The 23888-nt window shown below is 39.7% G+C and overlaps 3 protein-coding genes across 4 annotated transcripts; 1 reads left to right on the top strand and 2 right to left on the bottom strand.

Annotated features, from left to right (window-relative positions):
* Positions 1-1599: 1599 nt before the first annotated feature.
* On the bottom strand, positions 1600-6886 carry LOC139952996 (very long chain fatty acid elongase 6-like). The gene has a single exon (XM_071952369.1). The coding sequence runs from the start codon at positions 6647-6649 to the stop codon at positions 5729-5731; it is 921 nt and encodes a 306-aa protein (XP_071808470.1). The 5' UTR covers positions 6650-6886; the 3' UTR covers positions 1600-5728.
* Positions 6018-13370, top strand: LOC139952995 (uncharacterized). 2 transcript variants are annotated; one of them, XM_071952368.1, is made up of 4 exons: positions 6018-6124; positions 9060-9636; positions 9989-10119; positions 11774-13370. In XM_071952368.1, exons 1-4 carry the CDS (start codon positions 6106-6108, stop codon positions 12034-12036), a joined length of 990 nt encoding a protein of 329 aa, XP_071808469.1. In that variant the 5' UTR covers positions 6018-6105; the 3' UTR covers positions 12037-13370. The 2 variants fall into 2 exon arrangements, with proteins under 2 accessions (XP_071808469.1, XP_071808468.1); XM_071952367.1 differs by lacking the exon at positions 6018-6124 and adding an exon at positions 8040-8360.
* A 137-nt stretch (positions 13371-13507) lies between these two features.
* On the bottom strand, positions 13508-21797 carry LOC139952994 (uncharacterized). Its single transcript, XM_071952365.1, has 11 exons — positions 21649-21797; positions 20638-20776; positions 19026-20107; positions 18576-18679; positions 17926-18089; positions 17430-17628; positions 16892-16964; positions 16564-16621; positions 16063-16136; positions 15421-15496; positions 13508-14649 (listed from the first exon to the last, which is right to left on the bottom strand). The coding sequence occupies exons 1-11, from the start codon at positions 21651-21653 to the stop codon at positions 14491-14493; spliced, it is 2133 nt and encodes a 710-aa protein (XP_071808466.1). The 5' UTR covers positions 21654-21797; the 3' UTR covers positions 13508-14490.
* Positions 21798-23888: the final 2091 nt, after the last annotated feature.

The following is a 23888-nucleotide window of genomic DNA, read 5'->3' as shown; positions in this document are numbered from 1 at the left end:
GGACCATTAGTTAACTAGAAGGCCCCATTTCATAATAAAAGCTGGTAACGAACAGACAAATCTTGCTTGACAAAATCTTCATGCCAGCCAAACTGTCATGAAGTTTGGAAAGGGGGACCATGTGGTAGCTGAGATAAGGCTTGAATAAGCTCACATGATCGTCGTTCAATACACAATGTGTTATCAGGCGTAGTAAAAATGGATTAAAGAGGATTAAATAATAATGATTAGTTCTGCACACATGGTTTACTTAAATGTCTTAATATAGCAATACTGGAAGTAATCTGTTTGCCAACTTAAGTTTATCTTTTTATAAACTTTATATCAGTGATATATCAACTTAGCTGTATTCCGTTTAATTAAGTTGCATGGACAGTTTTTGTATTATCGCCGAATTTTGTTTTCTTCTGAGAACTTTTTTATCTGAACGAATTTCGATAGGAGCTATTTCAGGACCAAAACTATAGAAAATGTTTTGCATAATATGCAACGGATGCATATTATGCAAATAAGTTTTTTAATGACTTTTTATCTGAACGAATTTTGATAGGTGCTATTTCAGAAAACAAAAACATAGAAAATGTTTGCGTATGCAACGGATAATGCACATCACACACTATTATATAGGGACCTTTATTATAATATGGAATGTAAAGTTTGTTGAACCTTGGAGGGTGGTATACATGGTTCACTACATTTGGTGCTCGGTTTGTGGTATAATTGTATTTTGGTCTTTATTGCGCTCTGGGAATGTCATGAATTATTGAGAAGATCCGTTTAATGGAGGGGGGGGTAGGGGTGGTAATTCCATACAAGAGGAAAATTAGTTTGTGAAAGGGTCTTGTACTTTTTCCTAACACAAACACAATGTCCACAGATTTGCATTGAACTTACACAGTGATAGTAGAAAGCTTCCCTTGACATTTTACTTTAGGTGCTGTAGTTTTTGAGAAATTAGTAAAACAAACAATTTTCGTCTCGTTTTAGCATGTAAAATCGTATTAACCAGTTATACTATGTTTATGGTAAAATAAATGCCATAACTGGTTAATGGGATTTTACATTCTAAAATAATTTTCGTCTCACGTGAGACGAAAATTATTTTGTGACTTGTTTTACCAATTTCTCAAAAACTAGAGAACCTCAGTTAATAATATTTGGAGGGAAGCTTTTTACTATCATTATCTTCAAACCCTGCAAGTTTAATAGGTGACAACTGTTCTTTTATGTAATTATGGTCTCACCATGGAGGCAAAGTCTTTCCTTCTAGGTCCCCAAACTGCAGACACTGGTCTTGATATTGATAGCTACCGAAATGGCACTAGGCTTTTACGAGCAAGGGATATATTAATTTCAATTTTGTTTTCATTTCCCAATAGATAAAGTCCTTATGTGGAGTGAGGGGGAAAATACACGTCTCTGACCTCACTTTAAAACGGTGTAATTTGCACTGCGTTCAATACCCTTCCGGTGCAATAAGTGCCAACATCCAAAAAATCAATTCCTGAGAAAATTGGGGCTAAAAGTAAAAGGAACAGCATATCGAGATTCGATATGTTTTGTTCTAAATGTTTTAATGAGAATACAATTCCACCCCAGCTTGGCAGCATTAGTATACTGTACGCCCTAGAATTATCAATTTCATATCTCGCAATTCCAACATGGGATCGAGAGAATCTTGGACACAATCCGAAGAGTAAATATGAAACTTAATCCCGGTTATATCTCGAAAGATTATCTACAATTCTAAGAGTTCAACAAACTTCGGAACAGCAGCCTTCAGGTGGCATTTTTTGACATTAATACAAAGACAACACTGAAAGAACAGGAGAATTTACACAATGATTTGTGCGCAATTTTTGTTTAAATACAAAATGGGTAAAGAGTACTGATCGTAACAAAGTTAAATTAGGAAAAGAAATCAACATGCTGCAAGGCAAAAAGGCAAAAGCTGGAAATGTATAATGCGTTTATGTACATGTACATAGATTGCTACACTATCACTAACTCAAACATTCTAAGATTGAACACTGAGAATTCAAGGTTCAGCGTTGACCATAACCGGGTCAAATAAACTGAGTCAGAAAGTCTTGTAAGGACCACCATGACTGGATGTTTCAGTTATAAACCTATCTTGGCCATAACACTGGGTTGCCATGGCTTTGTTCGGATCCAATGCGGGTTGTTGTTTACCATTTGGGCCATCCTGACCCAATTATTGTCAACTGTTTATCCGTTATCTGAGACTGACCAAGTCACCTCTGACCCCTGTGTTTTCAGTGTTTGAGAACCACCGAGAAAAGCCTTTCTCTTTAGTTTAAAACAAAATATAAATTAACTTTAAAATCAGCTATATAGCAGCAAAGAATAATTCCAATGTCACATTCACATCCGGGCACTTTTAATTCATTTGCATAATTATGCAAAATGAGCATCATTAACACCCAGTAAATCAATCAGAAATGTTATCCCATAATGGAAGTCTGTTAAGAGGAACAAGTTCCGTTCGAAAGTGATAAACACAGAACAAAATCACAACATATTGACACAAACAACATCTTATTTACAAGCTTACGAAATTAGAGTTGGTACAGGTCGTCCCTTCTCTTTCTTGGCCACAATAGTGTATTTTGTTTTTCTTGAAAAAAAAATTGAAAAAAAAAAATTATATCTTAGGGGGAAAGAAATCCACTAGGATTAAAAGGAAAGACTCTCTGTATTAAAACAATGTAAATTAAAGTATAAGCATTTTCGGGAATTATTAGGAAAAGAAATACAAATTATTCCAAAGGTCAACACACCAGTAACGATACTCCAGAGAAAGAATCCGGCCTGACACGCAATCAAAATCGAGGAAATAGCATTTGAGTACACCATGTTTTATTTATATTGGGTGCGTTCGTTTAGCTTCCCTGGGTCGACCCCGGTGTGTGGCGTTTTCTTTTTCCAGGACGAACGTGTGCAGATAATTACCCACGTTCGTCCTGGAAAGAAAAACCGCCACACACTAAACGAACGCACCCATTGTAGCAATCGAAATAAAGCAAAGATAAAAAAAAACAAAAAAAAACAAAAAAACAAGTATGTTCCTTTTTACGAAAATTTCCATCAAATGTGATGACAGTTTTGCTAAAGTTACTTCTTCTTTACTTTCCCTAATAATTAACACATTGTTTTAACCCGCTGTCCCATATTAAAAGCAACGCAATAAATTATTCATAATTTGTGACTACAAATTAAATTGATGAATATAATTAACATCGATAAACATTGCATTCCCTTCGCCACAGGGATTTTCTTTGTTCAGCTGCAATTATAATATATATATTCTAATATCCACTTGCAATAATGAAGGATTCACATAAAATGGTGCCAATACTATTGGCCCATTATTAACAACTCTTCATCACTGCTTGCTAATGTGTATATCATGCCAGCATATTTTGATTCATAAAAAAAGACTTTCCTTCATGACCCCATAAAAAACAAACATAGTTGCTGGCATAGAGCGGGCAGTACAACCATGGTTAAGCTGTTGTCGAAACAAGTGGATGTGACATGTCAAAGCTTATAAGTTGTCCTTAGCAACAGCCTTAGCAACAGCCTTAGCAACAGTCACAGCCGCCAATTCAAAAGTGGCATTCAAAGACAAAATGCTTTGAGGTAATTTTAAATACAAGGCAATGATTACCAGGGAAGCAGTATCGTGCATTGGATGGCATTTTAGCTGGTAAACCGCCAAATAAATCATCTATATATATAATAATTGTATAAAGCAAGAGTCGTGTGTGCTCATTTTATCAGCTCCAGATCATTTGTGGATTTTTTTTTTAAATAAACATATAATATTCATTTGAATAAATATCAGCAATTTCTTAAGGTAAACAAAGTAAAGATCGTTTCCTGAAGACCATTTTAATGAAACGTCGATTTACAAGAGACTATTATACAGTGCAACAATATCATTCAATCAATTTGCAAATACATACAATGAGCTTCAAATATTGTTTTTTTTTATGAAGTGCCAATGTGAAGAAACGTTTCATCCTTTTATGAAAATTGATATACATAATGACCCTCGTGCAACCATTCACCAAAAATACACATTATTTAAAAGCATGGCGTACTACGTTTTCCCCCTTTCAGAACGTAATGACGTCATTCGAATTAAAGGCCTACCCTATACAATCTACGTCCAAAAACCACATTTTCTAAAGCCAAGTTGAATTCACAACCCATAGCGCACAAACATGCCACTGATAGTGATAAAATTGCATTTGGTGGAGCAGAGCTCTAAGTCCTTTTTTTTTTTTTTTTTTTTTTTTTAATCACAATAATTTGTTATTTACTAGCTTTTGTTATGCTGTTTCAAATTTGATGGGATGGAACATTTTAATGGTCAAATTTTGGTTAAAAATTAGTCCAAAAATATTCTGCAAGATGCAAAGAAAACTACAATATTTTGTGGTAGTGCACATCAGGCAACAAAATCACACACATTGCTTGTTAATTTTTTTTTTTAAATACGACATTTATGTAATTTGTTTTGATGCCAACAACAATCTCACAACTTGTTCCGAGGAATGTATTAATTTTGTGTACATGAAGTATTATTGTACAGTTACGTAATTATCATATTTAATCACAAATCGAGGTTTTCCCTCTAAACACATTTTTTTTGTCTTAGGCACCTTGTTAAATAACATCCCTTTTAACATATTTCTGCAACATGTTTACAATGCAAGGAAATATAAAGCTCCTTTTAATGTGATTGAAAAACAAAAACTACACTACACTACACTATCAGTTGATGAACATTACACTCATGTTACATTAAATATCTTGTTCATACTATGAAATACTACTGTATTAGAACCAGCTATACTGGACAATTTCACCGTTCCTATTGACATATACATCTTAAATTTACATTGAACTATAATGATAGACTACAAATACAAAATGCACATACAAATAATACTGCCTCGAAATTATTATGTCAATTTCTTTTATATTAGGACTTATTTGGCAATATCTTCAAATCAACTTTTGTTTGTTCAATGTTCACCATCAGTACTGTATGCATCTTTGGAATTGTGGTAGTTGCAACATCACACTGATTTGCTAGAAGAGCAGTACCAGCTAAACAATGATGAAAGAAAACCCACACTCTTTAGCATTCTTGACTTTAAGGGTTTTGTGAATGGGGTTAAATACAAATCATTTACAGAAAATGCAAGACCAAAACAAATTTAACATCAGTGGTTGCGGGTACCGCTGCTGAGTAAACAAAGGGTTCTAACTGCCTCTAGCTACCGGGCAATCTCAGTGGTCTAGTTGGTAAGACACTGCTCTAGAATGGAAAAGGTCGTGGGTTTGAATCCCACCCGAGTAATATGCCTGTGATTTTTTCACAGAGCTTTGTTTACAGTGCTAACACACATCGGTGTATATGGGTTAAACCAACAAGTTGAACTCATAATTTGTGTTACCATTCTATTAAATTCTCTCCACTGATTGGACTCTTGTCTTGTGAAATAGTTTTCATTCTTTTTAAATATAAATATATATATACATACTTGCCACTCACCTTTTTGGGAAGTTTCAATAATATTTATGTGTTGATGACTTCATTAAAAGACAATGAAAGGTAGGACTTCCTGTTTTATAATAATTTGGACTTAAAGTGGCATTATGTCAAGTTTGACAATTTATATTGTGTTCATTATTAAAGAGTTTTCTTTGTTTTATCCATAACGTTCTCATTGGTGTCATGACATGATTTCTTGATATGTGCCTCTTGAGCCAATCTTCTCTTTGTCATGTAGGTTTCGTAGAAGAAATGGACGAACAAAGTGAAGTAACTTAGGTACATCAAGAAGGATGCTCGGATGTTCTCGTCTGTGGTGGAGCAGAATCCACCACTGCTTCTTACGGAGTAAACGTAGCAATTGACGGCACATCCCACGAACATCTGAGTGATCTGCAAGGAGGTGAGCACGATGTTGACCCAGCTAGGGATGCTTATCAGCTTGGAGGCCTTGAGTGCGTAGTAAGTGTACATCAGGGCGTGAACGGAGAAGTTCATCAGGACGAAGTAGCGAGATGGGGCAACAATCTGGGGGTAAGTGTACCAACAGTAGATGAGGACAGTTATGTGATGATACCAATGGAGGAAAATCAGTTTCTGTTTGCGTAGCACGATGAAGATGGTGTCGCCCAGCTCCGGAACCTTGCTTAAGACAAATAGCCACGACCAGAAGCCGGCCACGCCTTTATAGAAGATGGGGTCGCAAGCAGATGCCTTCCATCCGTAGGTACTTACGAAGACGATAGTATCAGCCCATACTCGAATGGCTCCCATCCAGCTAAACACCGCCAGGCTAAACGACCACATCACCAGGCTCAATCGCAGATCAAACCGGGGCCGTTTCTCCATGTACAACCGCCCAGCGAAGATAAGGGCTGCATACAGAGCACTGTACACTATCGACTTGGACCAGTTATTCTGGAACCACCATATCTTCTCAGCGACTTCAAAATGCTTCTCAAACTCGAAGGGGGCGTGTGGGTCGCATGGTGTTCGGTTAGTATTCAGTAGCACCTCATAGTTCTCAAAGAACAGAGTATCTTCCCTTGCAATTGTCATTTTCGGTTGTGCATCAACAATATCCTTCACTCAATAGAAGAACTGCAGTTATCGACGACCAAACTCTCCGAGTTTAGCTTCAAATATATTCTGCCACCGAGGCTGAAGAGAACACCAGTCTTTCCTCTGATGGCGAGTGTATAATATTTTGGTTTATATTGTGAAGTTCGCTGTCGTTCATTCATTAGACAGAAGAAAAAAACGAATTTACATGCAGTCGGTGCGTGTGTACTGTCCAAGGGAATACTGGCATGATAATGTCACAACGGACGACCCATGTGCGTTTTGACTGGGCTGCGTACAACTGTCTGTAGTATGCTGTTACATGTAGTGAACCTACTCCCTACTTGCTCCCTACTTGAGAAATGCCGGATGCTTTAAAGTTTTATTTGTCTATTTAATTGCTCGAAATAAGTGCGACCTTATTTCACGCTTTGTGAAGTAAACTAAAAGTAAATAGTGTTTGTTATGACTTGATTGAGAGAACAACAACATCACACAATTGGTATAATTTAACTACAGAGCGTTCTTGTCACTCTTATAGGCCAATGAAGTTGATCGTTCCCGCCCGGGACTGGCCTAGGAGCTTTTCCCGAATCTAACGTGACGCTCTCGAACACGCGTGGAACCGTCTATTTCATAAAACAATATTAGTGAATGCCTGCCACCAGCAAATCTTGTTAGTGCAATTTTACCCTGTTAATAATAGTGTTAACACAGGTCCTCATAAATAGATATGACTGAAAAACTGGTGGCCTGTTTGATTTGAAATACTAAGCTGCCATCTTGGAAAAAAAAAAGTAATAAGCAAAAAAAACAAAAAGAGGAGGGATGAGGTCCCGCCTCTTTTTTTGAAAAATCTGGACGATCAACTGGTAATTTTTTGTTTTGCCTTATTTTTCTCTACCCATATTAAATGAGTATTACATCTTACTCCATACTGCATCTGGTTCGATGCTGTTTCGATGCTGTTTGAACTTTAATAAATCAAGTATTGTTTTAGTATTTAGTATAGTTTTGCAATGGTGTGCATTAATTGGAAGAAACTTTAAAATCAATAAATAGTGAACTTGCGTGGTACAAAATAGTGTAAATATGAGGGGCCCGGCTCTTTTCAGAACCAACTCTCCCATAAAATAAATGTACACATTGTTGTACCTGGAAGTTTACTATTTATTTATAGTTTCTTCCTGTTCAATAAAATTTTCAGAGTTGAGTGCTTTGTTTCATGGTCATGAATTGGTGAATTGCACTCTATTCCAGAGAGTGCAAGTTCACTCCCTGTAAGAGCCACGCCACTTGATGCTGCGCAATCTGATTGGCTAGCTACAAATCAGGTGGTTATAGCTGACGTTCTTCGTCCATATGGGCTGTCACATGGAATGTAATGGGCGTGTTTTTATTTATTTCTTCTGCTTGGGGTATTTTATCTGGGGCTGATTTTGCAAGTTTACGGAAGAAATGATTACTATCAGTAAAGAAAACATTGGACTTGTTTTTCATCCTCAGATAGTCGTAACTTCTGTGGTATTTTAATTAATAAGCTCTCATCTAATCGTAGCTATCTGCTGTTATGCAAATTGAAAAGGTTATTTTGAGGTCAAAGTTTAAAAGAAGATGGCGGCCACCATGAAACATTTCCGTCTGGCAGTCGCTGTATTATTTCTTATTTCTTTGTCTTCTTGTGTACTTTGTGTGGACCTGAATCTTGGTAAGTCATCTTTACGAAAACTTTCCGTATCCTGGCAATACTTGTTCACTAATTTTTACAAACAGGATTATCTTATTTCAGTAATTTTTAGATAATTGTTATTTCATTTTATCATATTCATAGAGTAATCTCTGTCCTTACTCTATGATTTTATTAATACGAACTGTTGAGTGAGTGTCGTCTGTCTTTCGGTTTTCGACTCATGGACAAAAATGGTGACTGGTCAAAGCAATTTAATGGAGGTCATAGCCAGTGTTATAGCGACAGCTTATTTAGAAATTGAGTAAAGGTTAGTCGTATACCTATTTATTTTAGTACAGTAACTGATGCTCTGTACTCATTTGAAGAATTAAATTAATACAGTTGCATTTATTTCGTTCCACAAAATGCATGTACAACAAAAACATAAATAGTTTGGGTGATCACAATCGCATGTAGAGTACGATATGTCAAAATGTGTTCAAATTAGTACAGAGCCCAAGTGAAGTTCTGGGTCTAGGGAGTAAAGCCTAGGTCCATGCCATTGTAACATTGTGAATCCCTGATAAACTGCAGTAGCTGTGGCTACCTCCCTGGCGTCACGCTCAGGTAAGGCCTTTATCCAGGCATGGAGGACCAGGTAGATCCAGGGTACAACAACAATAACAGCCTTATTGTTTATCCTCGATCCATGCAATAACATGTATTTCTTGTCTACAGTTTCAGAAGTAAGAAATGCTGATGAGGAGAGCTCAAATGATCTTTCAAAAGAAACAGAACTCGACAAACAAGAAACCCCTTTAACCCAGACTCCGAAAGAGACAATTACAAACAATGCCTCACTGGGAAGCAAGAAAGAGGCAAACGTCTCACTACCAATCACCTTCATCCACATCGCAGCATCCTACATGAGACCAGTCGCTTTCCATCGATTCTTAAACAACCTGAACATAACGGTGAACGCAAGTCTAAAATACCCGCATCCGGATGTCACGTATGTCGAGGATGAAGCATTATACACGCCCCGTAAGATTAGATACCCTTGTCTTAGGAGATTGTTTGGGAACAGAACGGCTGAAGTACGGATTGTTAACAGTACAGAGCTAACTGAAGCTGTGAGCTTCAAGACTGATAAAGGCAGCAATTCGACCACTATGCTGAGTGGGTACTGTGCCTTTGTGATGTTTTATGCACCATGGTGTAAGTTTTCAACTGCTGCTGCGCCAGCATTTAACGCCATCGGACGGGCTTTTCCAGATCTTGAGGTTCTGGCTATTGACGCATTTCAGCATAACAGGTAAGCTCAGTTCAAATATCATAAATTAAAAGAAAATTAGTTTTCTGGCGTATTATCCCCAATTCTATATTCCTTGAATCATCCATTATACTGAGACAAATCTTCTCTAGTATGTGTGTGTTCAAATGCAAACCAGCTCGAAAGTTAAACTGCATCAACATTGTTCTCGTTAAAGAGCCCTATTTATTGATGATATTGATTGGTCAAACCGTAGGAGGGTTGATGTTGAAAAATGATTTATTAGCATTTACTATTGTTATTCGATATGAGGAACATGACGAAGATGGAGGCGGCATGATTAGGGGGTTGTATGCATTTGCACCAGTTATATTTTATGCTGATTTTCTTTCAGTCTGAACACACGCTACAGTATCGTCGCTGTTCCAAACATCCTCCTGTTCCACAACAATAAACCAGTCATGAGGTTCAATTACAGCGAGAGGACATTCAGCGTCTTCACTGACTTCATTAGGAATTTTACAGGTGCGTTTGCTTAGATTTGGTCGTAAAACTATCCCATCGTTCGTAAGTAGTCCGCTGGTCGAATGTCAGTAAAAACACCTACATGTAAGGACCAGTCAGAATTCACTCCAAGTGGTCCGACTGGCTAGTTCAGAGTTGAAGAAAGCATCCATTTAAATATTGACACGCTGCTAACACACAGGATTCAAACTGCCTCTAGCCACCGGGCTAGCTCAGTGGTTTAGTGGTAAGGCACTTGCTCTGTTAAATGCAAAATTTGTGGGTTTGAATCCTACCCGAGTGATTTGAGGGAAAGTATTCAGTGTTCAGGGCATTGGTGTAAGGGTAAAGACATACTAAATTCTTTATCCCTGATGCAAAATTAGCATCTACTTGTAAATGGCTGCAATTGCTTTGTTAATTCTTCCTACATTACATGTATTTCAGGTCTGTATGCTTCGTATTATGAAAGGGGAAGATCACCAAGGCATTTTTCCTATGAGTAAATTGTAAATTTCTACTGGAACATTTCACGAGGGCTAGGGCACTAAGGCAATGACCAGAGGGTATGGAGTTGTTGCCTCAGTGACGTAATCAGGCCTGTTATTTTCAAAGGAAATGATTATCTTCAAATTCCTGCGAATATCGTCCTATCTTTCTAATTTACATAATGTGACTGTGTACAGGGTTCACCAAAATCGCAATCTCATCATCGACCGACCCTACTAATTACAAGGTCAATACACTATTTCTACAAATAACGGTAGCAAGAACTTTTAAAATGTTTGAAATTGTGTATCATCAAACACAGAACATCTGGTGATACTGAAATGTTATCTATTTATCCAATGTGATTGTTTGGATTCCACTTGGCCTTAGTTTTATCAGATTATCTTAATCCCTTAAAACCTTTAAAACACAACTTTGCGTGTCAGTTTTGTGTGCTTAAAGCCACAAAAGTTATTACTGGGAAGAAGTGGTGGTGGGAAGTTACATTTTGAATTGTTGACTGGTTTACAAAAGAGAGGAAGCTTTATTCCACATAACAGGAAATGAATCTGGTGACAAAAGGGCCTGGTGTTTTATTTATTTAGACTTGATTTGCCAGAAGGTAAATGTAGGGTCATGTAGGAAATGTAAGGTCAAAATGTAAGGTCAAATATAATTTGAAAGCCAAATTCTGAATTGTATTCGATTCGGTTTATTACTTGATATTTGGAATAAAAAGTTCACATTCCCATTTAGGAGATCCCTAAGCTTTGAAAAATCTGGTTGAGAATCCTTGGTTGGAGTCGTATCAATGTAAAGTGATCTAATGTTTTGAGGCTTTTTCAATAACCAGTGTACCATTGGTAAATTGGAAAGTCAGTACACTCTGCTCTACCAGCCAGGCCTCTAGTAGTGGACGATACCCATAGCGCCTACATGGCCTATATACTTACTGACAGTGAAGGTCTTGCCCTGTTTCAGCCCCATGATAGGGTGTAACCCTGTTTCAGCCCCCGTGAGTAGGTGGCAACATGACCCTGATGGGAGTAGATTTGGGGTGACAGCCCCAATCAGTTAGTGTAGCCCTCACCTTAAAGTGGTCAGCCGCCCTTGTAATGTTAGGCGGTCTCTCAAATAAAATATAAAATAAAAATCTCATATTAATTTTATTCTGATTTTCCAACAGGTCTTGAGCCCAACTCCTCCATCACTGTAAATGAGGCAGACGCCATTGGTCCACTGCCCAGCATACCAACCGAGGAAATCGACTTTGCTCTTTGGTTCTCTTGGCTATTCCTTGCCGCTGTAGCCGGGTGGTTCTTGAAGCAACATCTCGGCAGTATCGTCATGGACCGTGTCAGGATGTTTCTTGTTTACGCTCGACAAGTTTGGAGGACTGGAGAGTTCTACGATCAGGTTGGTGTGATGGCTCACGAACATCGGGATTGAAAATGTTAATGACCATAAATCTCTGATGAAAGAGGCTTTTAGATAAGCTGGTCTGAACTTCTGTTGTCTTAACTTTTGAGGCTTGTAAAAAACATCAGATATGGGCCTTGTGATTGGGAAGACCTGCCAAGTTCCTAGCAGTTTCACCTTTGACCTTTTGGATGGGGTGTCACATGACAGTTTCAGGTGGAGGCAATGAGACATCAATCTATGATATTGCTATGCTTGCGCCCATCATAGGAAGCAAAATAGATCGGTCATTGGCAATGATTGAACAAAGTGCGGCTCGAGAAGGTGTCACAATTAACAGAATGAACTATGATTAGGCGTTAGAGGGAAATAAACTTTTAAAAGTCCACAGAGTTCAAGGATGTTTCAGGAATGATGTTCATGGACAGAGGAAGTGATAGTTCATGGTGTGAGTATTACATACCTGTGGTATTTTTTCACAGGACTCGGGAAAGTACTGAGTATACACCGCTAACACAGTACAGTGGTAGTAAACTTCTGAAAGTCTGTTGTTAAATTTTTAAAGTGTGATTATAGTTGATTAATGCAGTTGTAATTTGTGTCACTTTCCGAGTGTTTATACAACGGAAGTGAAACTTCCTGTGCAATGAAGAAATCGTCATTAATGAAATCGTTCGCAAGTTTTGATGTGCAATGTTGTCTTGAGAAATAAAACCGTTTTAAAATTATGTAAAGGATCACCTGCAACTGTTTCATGGAGTCATGGTTCAGTGGACCCGGAAATAAAGGCACTGCATTGGGAGACTTTAGAACTCTAGGTGGCAGCAGATTTACCAGATAAATGTCCATTGTTTACGTTGTTCTGAGCTCACATTACCAAGAACAATGGATTTACCTGTCTGCTGTCACCTTGTGTCCCCACTCACTAATGAACAGATAACCTTTTTAAATGGATGTGTGTCTATGCCTTTAACAAAGACCTGTTCTTTTCACACAATCTGCTGTTCTTTTTCCAAATACACTTACTCCTAAATTTCAAGTCCAATGCTCTTCCTAAAAGCTCAGGACAGAATGAATATATACGAGGAAATTACTAGCTGCTAGACCTTTTGCTGAGTAGAGATTGTCTTGAAATTTGAGCCCTGATAGATTATGAGTCTTGAAGAAATAATGACCGAGGAGAAAATAATTTTAAAATTTGCAAACTTCAAGTCTTTATTGTGATGTTTCATAAACAATCTTCACTCTTTTTGTACAGAATAAAAAAACTACAATAAAAATCCATATGCCATACACCCGTCACTACATTTCATTGGCTCAGGCAATAAGGTCAGTTTTATTTCAATGCATTTTGAACGATTGTCTTAAGAACTTCTTTCTTTGGCATATTTTGGAGCTCCTTGTAAATGGAGTTTAATGATCAAGAGTGGTCTCCGAAGTAATTGTAGGCAAAAAGAATCATTCAGTTTCTACGAAAAACATTTACTTGTGGATTGTGATGTTTTTGTCAAACATTTTACACTTCCAACTTTTTGACAAGAATGTGTTCGAAAATGCAATAAGTGACCTTACAGAACTGAGCTGACGATTTGTGTGAAATATTTTTCAAGTCTTGATAAAGAGAAACAGTCTCAAGTTCTTCGGATGGATTCAATATTTACACTTTTTTTAAAGTTTTATCTTAATTGTGAACGTTCTGTCAAAATTATTCTTAAAAAAACAAACTCACAGCACTAATTATGAACATATCAATAAAAATGTGGCATAGGGTCATGCAGCTTTCTGGAAATAAATTATACATCGTGTGAAATTACAAACTCAAAATTCGTCACTCTTTGTGCATAGGATCTGTCTGATATTGTTCAAAATAAAGAATGATTTTTTTGCATCAATAATATGAAATGGCAAACTGTCTTGCTGTGTTTTCTTCAGCCATTCCATGGCTAGAATATTAGACTGGACCACCGGCCTGCTGAGGCCCGTAGTTTTAGTGTCGGGCAGTAAACTCATGACTGGAAAAAGCTGGCAGATTTGTGTTTTTAATTGTATAAATAATTGCTCACTCTTTAATATGGTGTTCAAATTTGACTTTGAGTCTTATAAAATACATTTCAATTCTATATCATCAACCAATATAAGTTTATGTGGGATCCCTACTGCCTCAATCCTCCAGAATCAACCAATATATGGTGCGTTCGTTTAGCTTCCCCGGGTCGACCCCGGTGTGTGGCGTTTTTGTTTTCCAGGACGAACGTGTGCAGATAATAACCCACGTACGTCCTGGAAAAAAAACCCGCCACAAACCGGGGTCGACCCAGGGAAGCTAAACGAAAGCACCCATAGGTTTATATAATAGGGTCCTTACTACCCCAACCTTTGTACCAAACCATGTGCCAGCTTTTAAGCTTTGTATGTCAGACTTCAAATTAAATACTTTTCTCTGCACTACCTTACACTATGTCGATATTATTTCCTGACGCTTTATTACTTCTGATCTGGGTGAACCTTATTCAAGCACATTACAGTCTTCAAACAATGTTTGAAGAGCGTAAGGACGAATAGGATGATCTCAAAGAGTGTAATGGATGAGATTCCAACGTAGAGTCCCATCAGGCCACCAACAGACCCAAGGATGCTCTCAAACTGTAAGTAACAATATCATTCATGTTGGTCATAACATAATACCATTGCCGTGTTGTGGCCAGCGGATAAGGGCACCGGACTCAAGCTCTGGTGGTTCTGATCAGCTTAGTGTGTGTGTAATTGAGTCCCGGTCGTGACACTCGTGTCCTTAATAAGCAAGACACTTTAATAACCATGACTGCTTTGTCCTTCAGATGGGACGTAAAGACGTTGGACTCGTGCTTTGTGTAACACCCGTAAAAGAACCCAGTGCACTTATTGAAAAGAGAAGGGGTTCACCCCTGAGTTCCTTGTTTGATTGGCTGCATTTTGCGCCCCAGCACCTTGTTAACCATTACATGGTGCTATGTTCAAATGAGTAGTCTCATACTTCAAACGTAGCCCCACAATCAATATTTTTCAAAGATAGGAATCACTTGTGACAAACTATGGAACATGAATATTAACTCTCCTACTCTTTGACCAATTAATATCGTCCACTGTGGTTTTGAATGATAGATGCACTTTACTAGCCTGCATATAATATCATGGCGTGAATGCATATACAAAGTACACAGTCAACTGTCTGACCATTTACCGATGTGGTTTGGAGGGATGGCAACTTTTCTGCTAAATGTTGCCAACAATATGAGAGATTTCTTGACGGGTATTCAAAAGATTATGCGTCACCACAGAGTGTGGTAACTTTTCTGCTATATATTACCAACAATATGAGAGTTAATTGAGATTGCTTGAAAGGTATTCGACATATTATCTTGGATATGAACTTACCGTCCATGATGGTACCTCAGTCACCGATTGGTAATTCAACTCCTCAAAGTAAATGTGCAAACGGGCCATGTTCTTCCTGCAAACAAGGACAAATTTAGTAGTCTTTATAACAAAGTTACTTGTATCCAACTTACGTTTCTTACTTCAGAATAAGTTGGGCTTGCACCAAAGGTAGGCTTAGCCTAATCATACTGTATTATTGAAACAAGTCTAACTGTAGTTTGGCAAAGCCGAGTCCAAGACGAGGCCTGACTCCTACGTTGAATACAATACCAGGTAATGGGTGAATTGGCGCCCTGCCATGAAAAGGCAAAAATATAGCTTAGGGGTTGATCATCACTTTTTATTTTTTTATATTTTCACCTTTTGAATTGTTTCAAAAACCCACAGATTTTTAAAAGATCCTGCGGAAAATTTGATGGATGTTTTTTGCTAAATGTACACCTTCATTCCTCGCGAGAATTTTTTTAAAATAATGAAAATAAAGTTCAACCTTCATTAAAATCTTTAAAAAATCTCCTAAATAGTGCCAGTCGGGTAGGGAAATAAGACAACACTAATTTTGTTTGGCGGCGTGGTTTATTATTTAGGGACGTGGAGCGCCCTCATGTGGTGGGGAAAGTACTCGGATTTTTGTCTCACCTCGTGGTCTCCACATCTTGCAGAATTCTTGCCGCCACATCGTTCTTCTCAGCTACACGACTGTACAAATGCTCCTGAAAGATTGAATCATACCTCATCAAAATTAAACGGTTTACGGCTAATGGCTAATACGATGCAGCCTTAGCCACTTCTGAAGCGGTCAATGCCGTGGCTCGAAAGGAGAGAATAATAATATTTATTCAAACTCAAATTCTTCGCTGACTTTCTGACATTTCATGTGCGTGACAGCGCCATTGCAGTGAGCCATTCGAATGGCGCCACCAACGGCAAGCTTGACTCTCCACTTTCAAAAACCCAAAGAGGTTAGTCTGAACTTAAGTTATAACTTATAAGGGTGTCATGGACGTCCATTGATTCTAACCTATATGAAATTACGAGTATACTTCAGGCATTTTCTTCCTCCATGCTTCAGGTAACTACCCTTACATAATCATGAATTGTTTTCTGTTACTTTATGTCTGCCATTAATATGAAACCCACCTCATAGCGTTCAGACGGCCACACAGCCACGGACGAGCTAACCTGGAAACCTGTTTCCCTACAAAGAAAACGAACACTGTTCAATGTACAATCATTTAAAAAAATTATTCATTTTCATTTAACTTGCATTTATTTGCACTTGTTTTATACCGGGGACATAGTGCCAAAAGATGGCGGCCAAAAGGGGTTTAGGAGATGTAGGGTAGCATTATCAATGCGTGCCGTTCTTGTTTTAATGCAAACTTTTATAGACGTGTTGGCGTTAAAAAAAGTGGAATTTCCCCATTTTTTAGGCCCTTTTTCTTGGCAACTAGTTACTGGTACTTACTCGCAGGCTACTGGGCAGTAACATTCAAGCTTGTCATCTTCGTAAAGTGTCTCCACGAGCTGTCTACATCTCTCTGCAAATCAAAACGATCAAAACATACACTTCACATGAAAAACATTTCAACCGCAAATTGCTCTAACACTGATGGGAACATGGTGGAACTTTGCTGACGTCACGCCCAATTTTCTGTTCAGTAATGTACTGGGTTCTTTTACGTGCGATACACAACACACGGGACCTACGGCTTTACGTCCCATCCGGAGGACGAAGCAATAGTGTCTTGCTTAAGGACACAAGAGTGTCACGATCGGGACTTGAACCCCGGCACCCTGTTTATCAGAAACATCAGAGCTTGAGTTATGTGCTGTTATCCGCCCGGCCGCTACACGCCAAGTTACGTATGACCTTATATTCAATGATCGATATTCTTACTTGTCCGCTCTCTCTCTCTCTCTCTCTCTCTCTCTCTCTCTATATATATATATATGAATAAATTAATAATTAAACCCTGATTGGTTATAATTTTCAATGAACTTACGTTGTGTGCTGTTAAGAAAGCTGCACTTTTCCCCTTCGAGTAGCAGATCTGAGACGCAGCCGCATGACTCCTGAAGATTCCTCTGCACACATTGCTTCTTACAAGCCAGTGGTGAATACGCGAAGAAGTCTGACTCGAAAAGAGTATCGCTACCGTCAGTGCAGTTACTGTACTTCCCGCCAAGACGATCAATGAAAGTCTGTAGGTAAAACAAAGGACAAAGGTCGTGGGTTCGAATCTCACCCGAGTAAATGCCTGTGATCAGAACTCAGGAAAGTGTCCTGAGTACATTTATATATATTGTACACTGAAAGGGTAAAACAAACTAACATCTTTATTTCCAATTCTTATCATCTTAAAAAAGGACCCCCCCCCCCCAAAAAAAAAAAAAAAAAAGAGAAAAAAAAAAAAAAAAAAAAAAAGATAACTATCAAGTCAACAGAGGTTGCCCATGGAATGTTTGGCACCCCATCTTCACCCATACCATAAACAATACCTTTCTGATAGCAATTGAGGTCGCCTGACCAGTGGAGGCAGTGAGACCCGTATCTTCGGGATTGGGAGTCGTCTGCCAATCGTCAACAGAGATCCGGACCCCGGACTCCGGGGAGAAAAGTCCGACGTATTCCGGCTGTTCGATGAACAATGTAAGATGCAGACCTGTGAAGGAACATTGAGCAGTTTTTTTTAATATTGAACGGACCGACTTCAGGCATTTGGAACAAAAACTAGACTTCGATAGACCGGCCCTGACTGACTAAGCGGTCCAAAATGCACCGGGTTCATGATAGTGTGGGTTCGAAATTCTGGTTCCGGTCAATGCACTCTACTTCTTGTGCCCCCGAACAAGACAGGCATCGCCCTTCTGCAGAAGAGATGTAATATATATAAACTGTACACAGGAACAGTATGTCACTGTGGGTTTTTAAGGTACAGCTGACGAGCATGGAGATCTTTCCGTAGAATGTCAAGTAAGTTAGTTTTGTGACGGCCACGACGGCCTCTCAGGTGTCCCGATCCAACTACAGCGAAGGGATGTAAGCCACATGTCTAATGTGTGAAGATCCCCAGTGCACCAGAACGTTGGACGAGTGGTATGGGATAATATACTGAGAGCCCGGGGAAAACAGTATATAATTTACTTACCATACTGCGAGCCTGACTTGCTTGTTTCCCTTGCCGTCTCATTTCGGCCGTGGTTGTACGTGAAACAGTTCCCGAACTGACTGTTTTGAAACTTGTGGAAATCACTGTATAAGAAAAAAAGACCAACTTGTTGTCAGTTTTTTGTGTAGACTCGGCACTATACTATCGGGTAAACCCCCATGGCAACCTTATCACGACTGTCTTCCGGCCGGACGCACCAGTGAAACCAATTATGACAGATATTGTCATAACCCCAATGTCAGTGCTTAATTTGTCGTCTGTGATGAGGTTCCAGCTCCCTCTAAACACCCGGGGCATCTGGGCGCTATTGCCCGTTGGTTCTAACTGGAATGCACGCTCCCGTCCGTCCCGCTGCGTACCTTTGAGCTTGTTGCCTACAAGCTGCCTGTGAATACAACACATTACCCCTACAAAACACTTCAAACTTACGTATAGTTGCAAGGACGCTTGTCAAATGTACACTGCAGAATGAAGTCCTCAGCCTGATGCCCCAACACGTCCAGCTCATCTCTGGTTGGGTTGGCAACGTTGATGATGTCACTATAATCCTCTGATTTGGAGTTCTCCAGGAAGCCATTCCAGTCACTCTCGCCCGTGACGTCACCGAAATCGTAGTAGTCAACGTACTCGAAGTTTTGGAAGTCTGTGCTGCCGAAACCGGTGAACCATTCATCGATGAAGGAGAAACTACCACCGGGAGTGCCGAATCCACCACCAGGACCGCCAAAACTACCACCCCCACCGAAACTTCCACCCCCACCGAAACTTCCACCCCCACCGCCCAAACTTCCACCCCCACCGCCAAAACTTCCACCCCCACCGCCCAAACTTCCACCCCCACCGCCCAAACTTCCACCCCCACCGCCCAAACCTCCACCCCCACCGCCCAAACTTCCACCCCCACCGCCCAAACTTCCACCCCCACCGCCCAAACTTCCACCCCCACCGCCCAAACTTCCACCCCCACCGCCCAAACTTCCACCCCCACCGCCCAAACTTCCACCCCCACCGCCCAAACTTCCACCCCCACCGCCCAAACTTCCACCACCACCTCCGATAGAGCTGCCTCCACCGGCCCTCCTCTTCCTCCCACCGCCACCACCACCGGCACCCGAAGAAAGATACGCATCAAGCCAATTAGCCTGTGAAGACCAGTCAAAAAACCAGGAATAATCGGCATCTCCTCCACTGATTCCACCATCGATGGCAATAACTCCTTCAAACCGGGTACCAACAAGCTTAGACCGCCTCAGCCTATTCATATTACACACCGTAACGGCAGGGAAACCTACGTTGTTCTTTGTGACAACATCAATGGTGGTACCGTATGGATAGCCGAAGTAATCAAGGACCAGAAATGTCCCCTGGTAAGAGAACAGCCCAAATGCACCGAGCAGAACGATCAACCAAACGAGACCGATAAGGCAGTTGCTAGCATTGGTAATCCTATTCACTCCATGTGCGGTTGTTTCGTTTCCAAAGTCGGTCACAATGGAGCCGATGGTCTCCTTCTGTGGATTGGATAGAGAAAATAAAAACACAATGTCAACAATTTACAAGTTATTTCCACGGGTTTTAACGAAACAATCTTTCCATTTAAGTTCCGATGAATCTGTAAAAACTGCAGGGTCAAGATGGTCCTGGAATTCGGGTCACAGGGAGCCAGTGTGGCAAGAGATCCTGTGCCCCCCCCCCAATCATACGGGGAACTTTGTCCAAACTACATCTTATATCTTCTTTTGAGACATTGTCCTTCAGCCAACATTAATTTCCCATAGGGGGACGTCATCTCCGAGGGGTGGGGTGGAGGCAGATTACGCTGGGACACCGGACCCTTTCCATGGTCAATATGAATCTGTCTACTCAAACTGACCCTGAAAATGTGCGAGACTGACACAGAACCCACCGGCGAAGTCTGAGTAACCTATGGGTTCTAAATCATTATTTTGAGGACATGCTTCTTATTATGCTACTGGCCGCAGAGTTAATAATATATTTTTCAGAATTCGAGCAACTTCTCAGATTTTGTCTTCGATCTTACCTTTTTAGGGGTATCTTCTTCAGTTGATGTCTTAGGCTTCTCGTAATTCGGTGGACCAGGGTCCTCCATCGGCATGACAACAAAGGCATTGCCGTAGTTTGCACTAGACTCGATACCGGTCATCGTCATTTGTTGTTTACTAAAATAAACAATTATATGTAAACAAAACCGATCAGCGCAATCGTAATTATTATCTGTGTAGTACTTAAAGGGCACTTGACTAGACATTATTGGTAACTACTACCAAACAATTATTGTTAGCATAAAAACTTACTTGATAACGAGCAATGGAGAACTGTTGATAGTATAAAACATTGTGAGAAACGGCTCCCACTGAACATAGTTTCAAGAAAGAGGTAATTTTATCACTGAAATAATACAGTTCGGCTGAAGCCTTTTATTGTGCATTATGGAAGCACACAAGTGATGCAACAAGTGTGTTTTTTCTTTCATTTTCCTCTTGCAAATTCACAGAGCAACATTGAGCCCAAATTTTCACAGGTTTGTTTGTTGGGATACACCAAGTGAGGAAACTGGTCTTTGACAATATTACCAAACATGCCTTTAAAGGGCCTGTACATACGCATGGCGGTGACTCTGAGAACTATCGGCAATAAAAACTTACTAGGTTATAAAGTAGGCCCATCGTCAGCTTTTGATACTATTAGGCATTTTTGAGAATCTTTTCACTTCGAAGAAACGTGGTTATCAGAATAAACTGTTATCCCACTTTTATGTAGTAATATCAGCTAATATTAAACTTTTTTTTTCAAGAATTAACACATAGACAACCCTTTACCTCCATGGCGTCAGATTATACAAAATAAATGTCATAAAAAGAGCTCTGAAAAGGGAGCTTGTTAGGAAAAAATGCAAATGGAAACATAGTTCTCTCATTAGCCAGAAGTGCCACCTAGGAAAAAATGTACAACCTTGTGTCTCCCTATACACGTTGACCCTAGTTGTCCCACTGTTATCAATTATGGCACTTAACTGTTAAGTTCATCTTACCTCATTGTGGTAATCGGGATCAGTCCTGGAGGACTTTATTCCAATTTAATCCGAAGAAAAAACCCACGATGAGACCAAGAAGCAGCGAGTATTATCCCCTCGCGAAACGAAGGGCTACCTTCTAGCCAAACTCAAGCAACGCGTCTGCCCGGTTCTTCTTCCGAAGGGCATCTTATCAACTACCTCTTGGGATTTTATCGACTAACTCCTCACTTGATCGATCGAATACTTTGTCCAAGAGGGCTCATTGATCACTGGGCCGGGGGTACTTTTTGTCCTCCATGTTTTCTTTGTCAAGTGGGAGTCATTCTTCTTCTATTGGAGAAAAAAGACTATGCTTAATGTGGAAGCCAAATGAGATATAGCAACTAATTATAGAGGGGCTCCATCTGTATATTTATTACAATATTTCTGATCAGGGCTCCAGGCTGTGCCCTCTCGGTATTGCAATCTTTTAGACCAATTTCGAGACCATGGCTTCTGAATACCGGCTTTGTCTTAAAGCAAGCCACAGCCTAGGAAAAGCGTTCATCTTGATGGGACCTAAAGACCGAAGCCGATAGCCCAAAGTCCAAAACAGGGTTTTTGTGTCTTGCACTGCACCCCTAGGCAATTACGCATGGGAACATTATTAAAGCTAAAATCTATGCTATTAATAATTGACATTCTCGAGTAAGTCACAAATACGATGCCTAGCTCCAGAATGATCGATTAGAGCAATCTCCAGCCAGAAGACTAACGGAAGAACGTACAATTGTTCTCAAACGAAATCGATTAGCATCCATTGTTTACTTCTGAGGGGAAACTTCTTGGAGATGAATATAACGGGACCGATAAACATTGGGCAGTTCACGACAGGGATGGAGTGTCCATGCAGGGGCGGGGTCAGAGTGAGATGGGTGGGGTGCTCAGACCGCAATCTTAAAGGTAACGGAAACGTTTGGTAATTGTCAAAGAAAGGTATTCTCACTTTGTGTGTCCAAACATAATGCATATCATAACAAACCTGTGAATTTTGGGTTCAACTGTTCTTTAAAGTTGCAGGAGAATATTAAAACAGAAAACATACTTATTGCACTACTTTGTGTGCTCTTCACATGTATAATTAAAGGCTTCGGCTGAAGTCTTTTATTATTTAATTAAGAAATTACGTGTACATCAGAGAGAGCTGTTTATCACAACGTTTTATACTATCAACAGCTCTCCATTTCTCGTTACCAAGTAAGTTTTTATGCTAACAATTGTTTTGAGTATTTACCAATAGTGTCAAGAGCCGTTAGCCAAAACATAACTCTTGTATAGGTCAAGGACTACACGTTGCAAACATTCATGGGGGCGGTGACAGTAAAAACAACATCACATCGAAGAGCTTCGTCCAGTCTTCGATTTTTTTCCTTTGGTGTCTTTTGTTGACCACACATCCTCAGCGACACAATCGTCTCCCACCCCTACTTGTCTTTTTAATAATTCAAAGAGGATTGCGTCCGTGCCCCTTTGGCTTTAAACCGTGTGTTTGGTCCCCTGTCTCACAGTAAATAAAGATAGTTCTCAGTATCATATATGGGGGGTCAGACGAACTTGCTCCCAGCCTCGTTTTCGTCACAGTGCCATGGGTGGATAGCAAGATACCTGCCGTGCGTTATAATTTTTTTCGAACATCAAGTCGATCATAAGAAACAATTGTTTTTTTTACAAATCCAGCAAAATGTATAATCCATCATATACACTGCGCGGGGGCTTAAAGGCAGTGGACACCATTGGTAGTTGTCAAAGACTCTAGCCTTCGTTGGTGTATCTCAACAATTATGCGTAAAATAACAAACCTGTGAAAATTTGAGCTCAATCGGTCATCGAAGTTGCGAGATAATAATGAAAGAAAAAAACACCCTTGTCACACGAAGTTGTGTGCGTTTAGATGGTTGATTTTGAGACCTCAAGTTCTAAATCTGAGGTCTCGAAATCAAAATCGTGGAAAATTACTTCTTTCTCGAAAACTATGGCACTTCAGAGGGAGCCTTTTCTCACAATGTTTTATACCATCAACCTCTCCCCATTATTCGTCAGCAAGAAAGGTTTTATGCAAATAATTATTTTGAGTAATTACCAATAGTGTCCACTGCCTTTAAGCCGGAGCTCCTGGAGGGACATTTGTAAGATGCCGCAATCTGAGTCATGAATAAGTGATTATTCCTTTGGATATAAATAAGCGAACAAGCAAAACAAAAAATTATGTTCCCTAT

The sequence above is a fragment of the Asterias amurensis genome, chromosome 21 (assembly GCF_032118995.1).
Source record: "Asterias amurensis chromosome 21, ASM3211899v1".
In the NCBI taxonomy this organism is placed as follows: domain Eukaryota; kingdom Metazoa; phylum Echinodermata; class Asteroidea; order Forcipulatida; family Asteriidae; genus Asterias; species Asterias amurensis.
The sequence above is the reverse complement of the archived record's forward strand: the minus strand, read 5'-3'. Positions and strand labels throughout refer to the sequence as shown.

Excerpts from the sequence above, each read along its gene's own strand:
- LOC139952996 (XM_071952369.1), bottom strand. The coding sequence starts at position 6,649 with ATGACAATTGCAAGGGAAGATACTCTGTTCTTTGAGAACTATGAGGTG.
- LOC139952995 (XM_071952367.1), top strand. The coding sequence starts at position 8,267 with ATGGCGGCCACCATGAAACATTTCCGTCTGGCAGTCGCTGTATTATTT. Across the intron at positions 9,637-9,988 it reads GACGCATTTCAGCATAACAG|TCTGAACACACGCTACAGTA; the intron begins GTAAGCTCAGTT and ends ATTTTCTTTCAG. Across the intron at positions 10,120-11,773 it reads CTTCATTAGGAATTTTACAG|GTCTTGAGCCCAACTCCTCC; the intron begins GTGCGTTTGCTT and ends ATTTTCCAACAG.
- LOC139952994 (XM_071952365.1), bottom strand. Across the intron at positions 18,090-18,575 it reads CAAGTCAGGCTCGCAGTATG|GTCTGCATCTTACATTGTTC; the intron begins GTAAGTAAATTA and ends GTTCCTTCACAG. Across the intron at positions 15,497-16,062 it reads CAAGATGTGGAGACCACGAG|GAAGAACATGGCCCGTTTGC; the intron begins GTGAGACAAAAA and ends CCTTGTTTGCAG.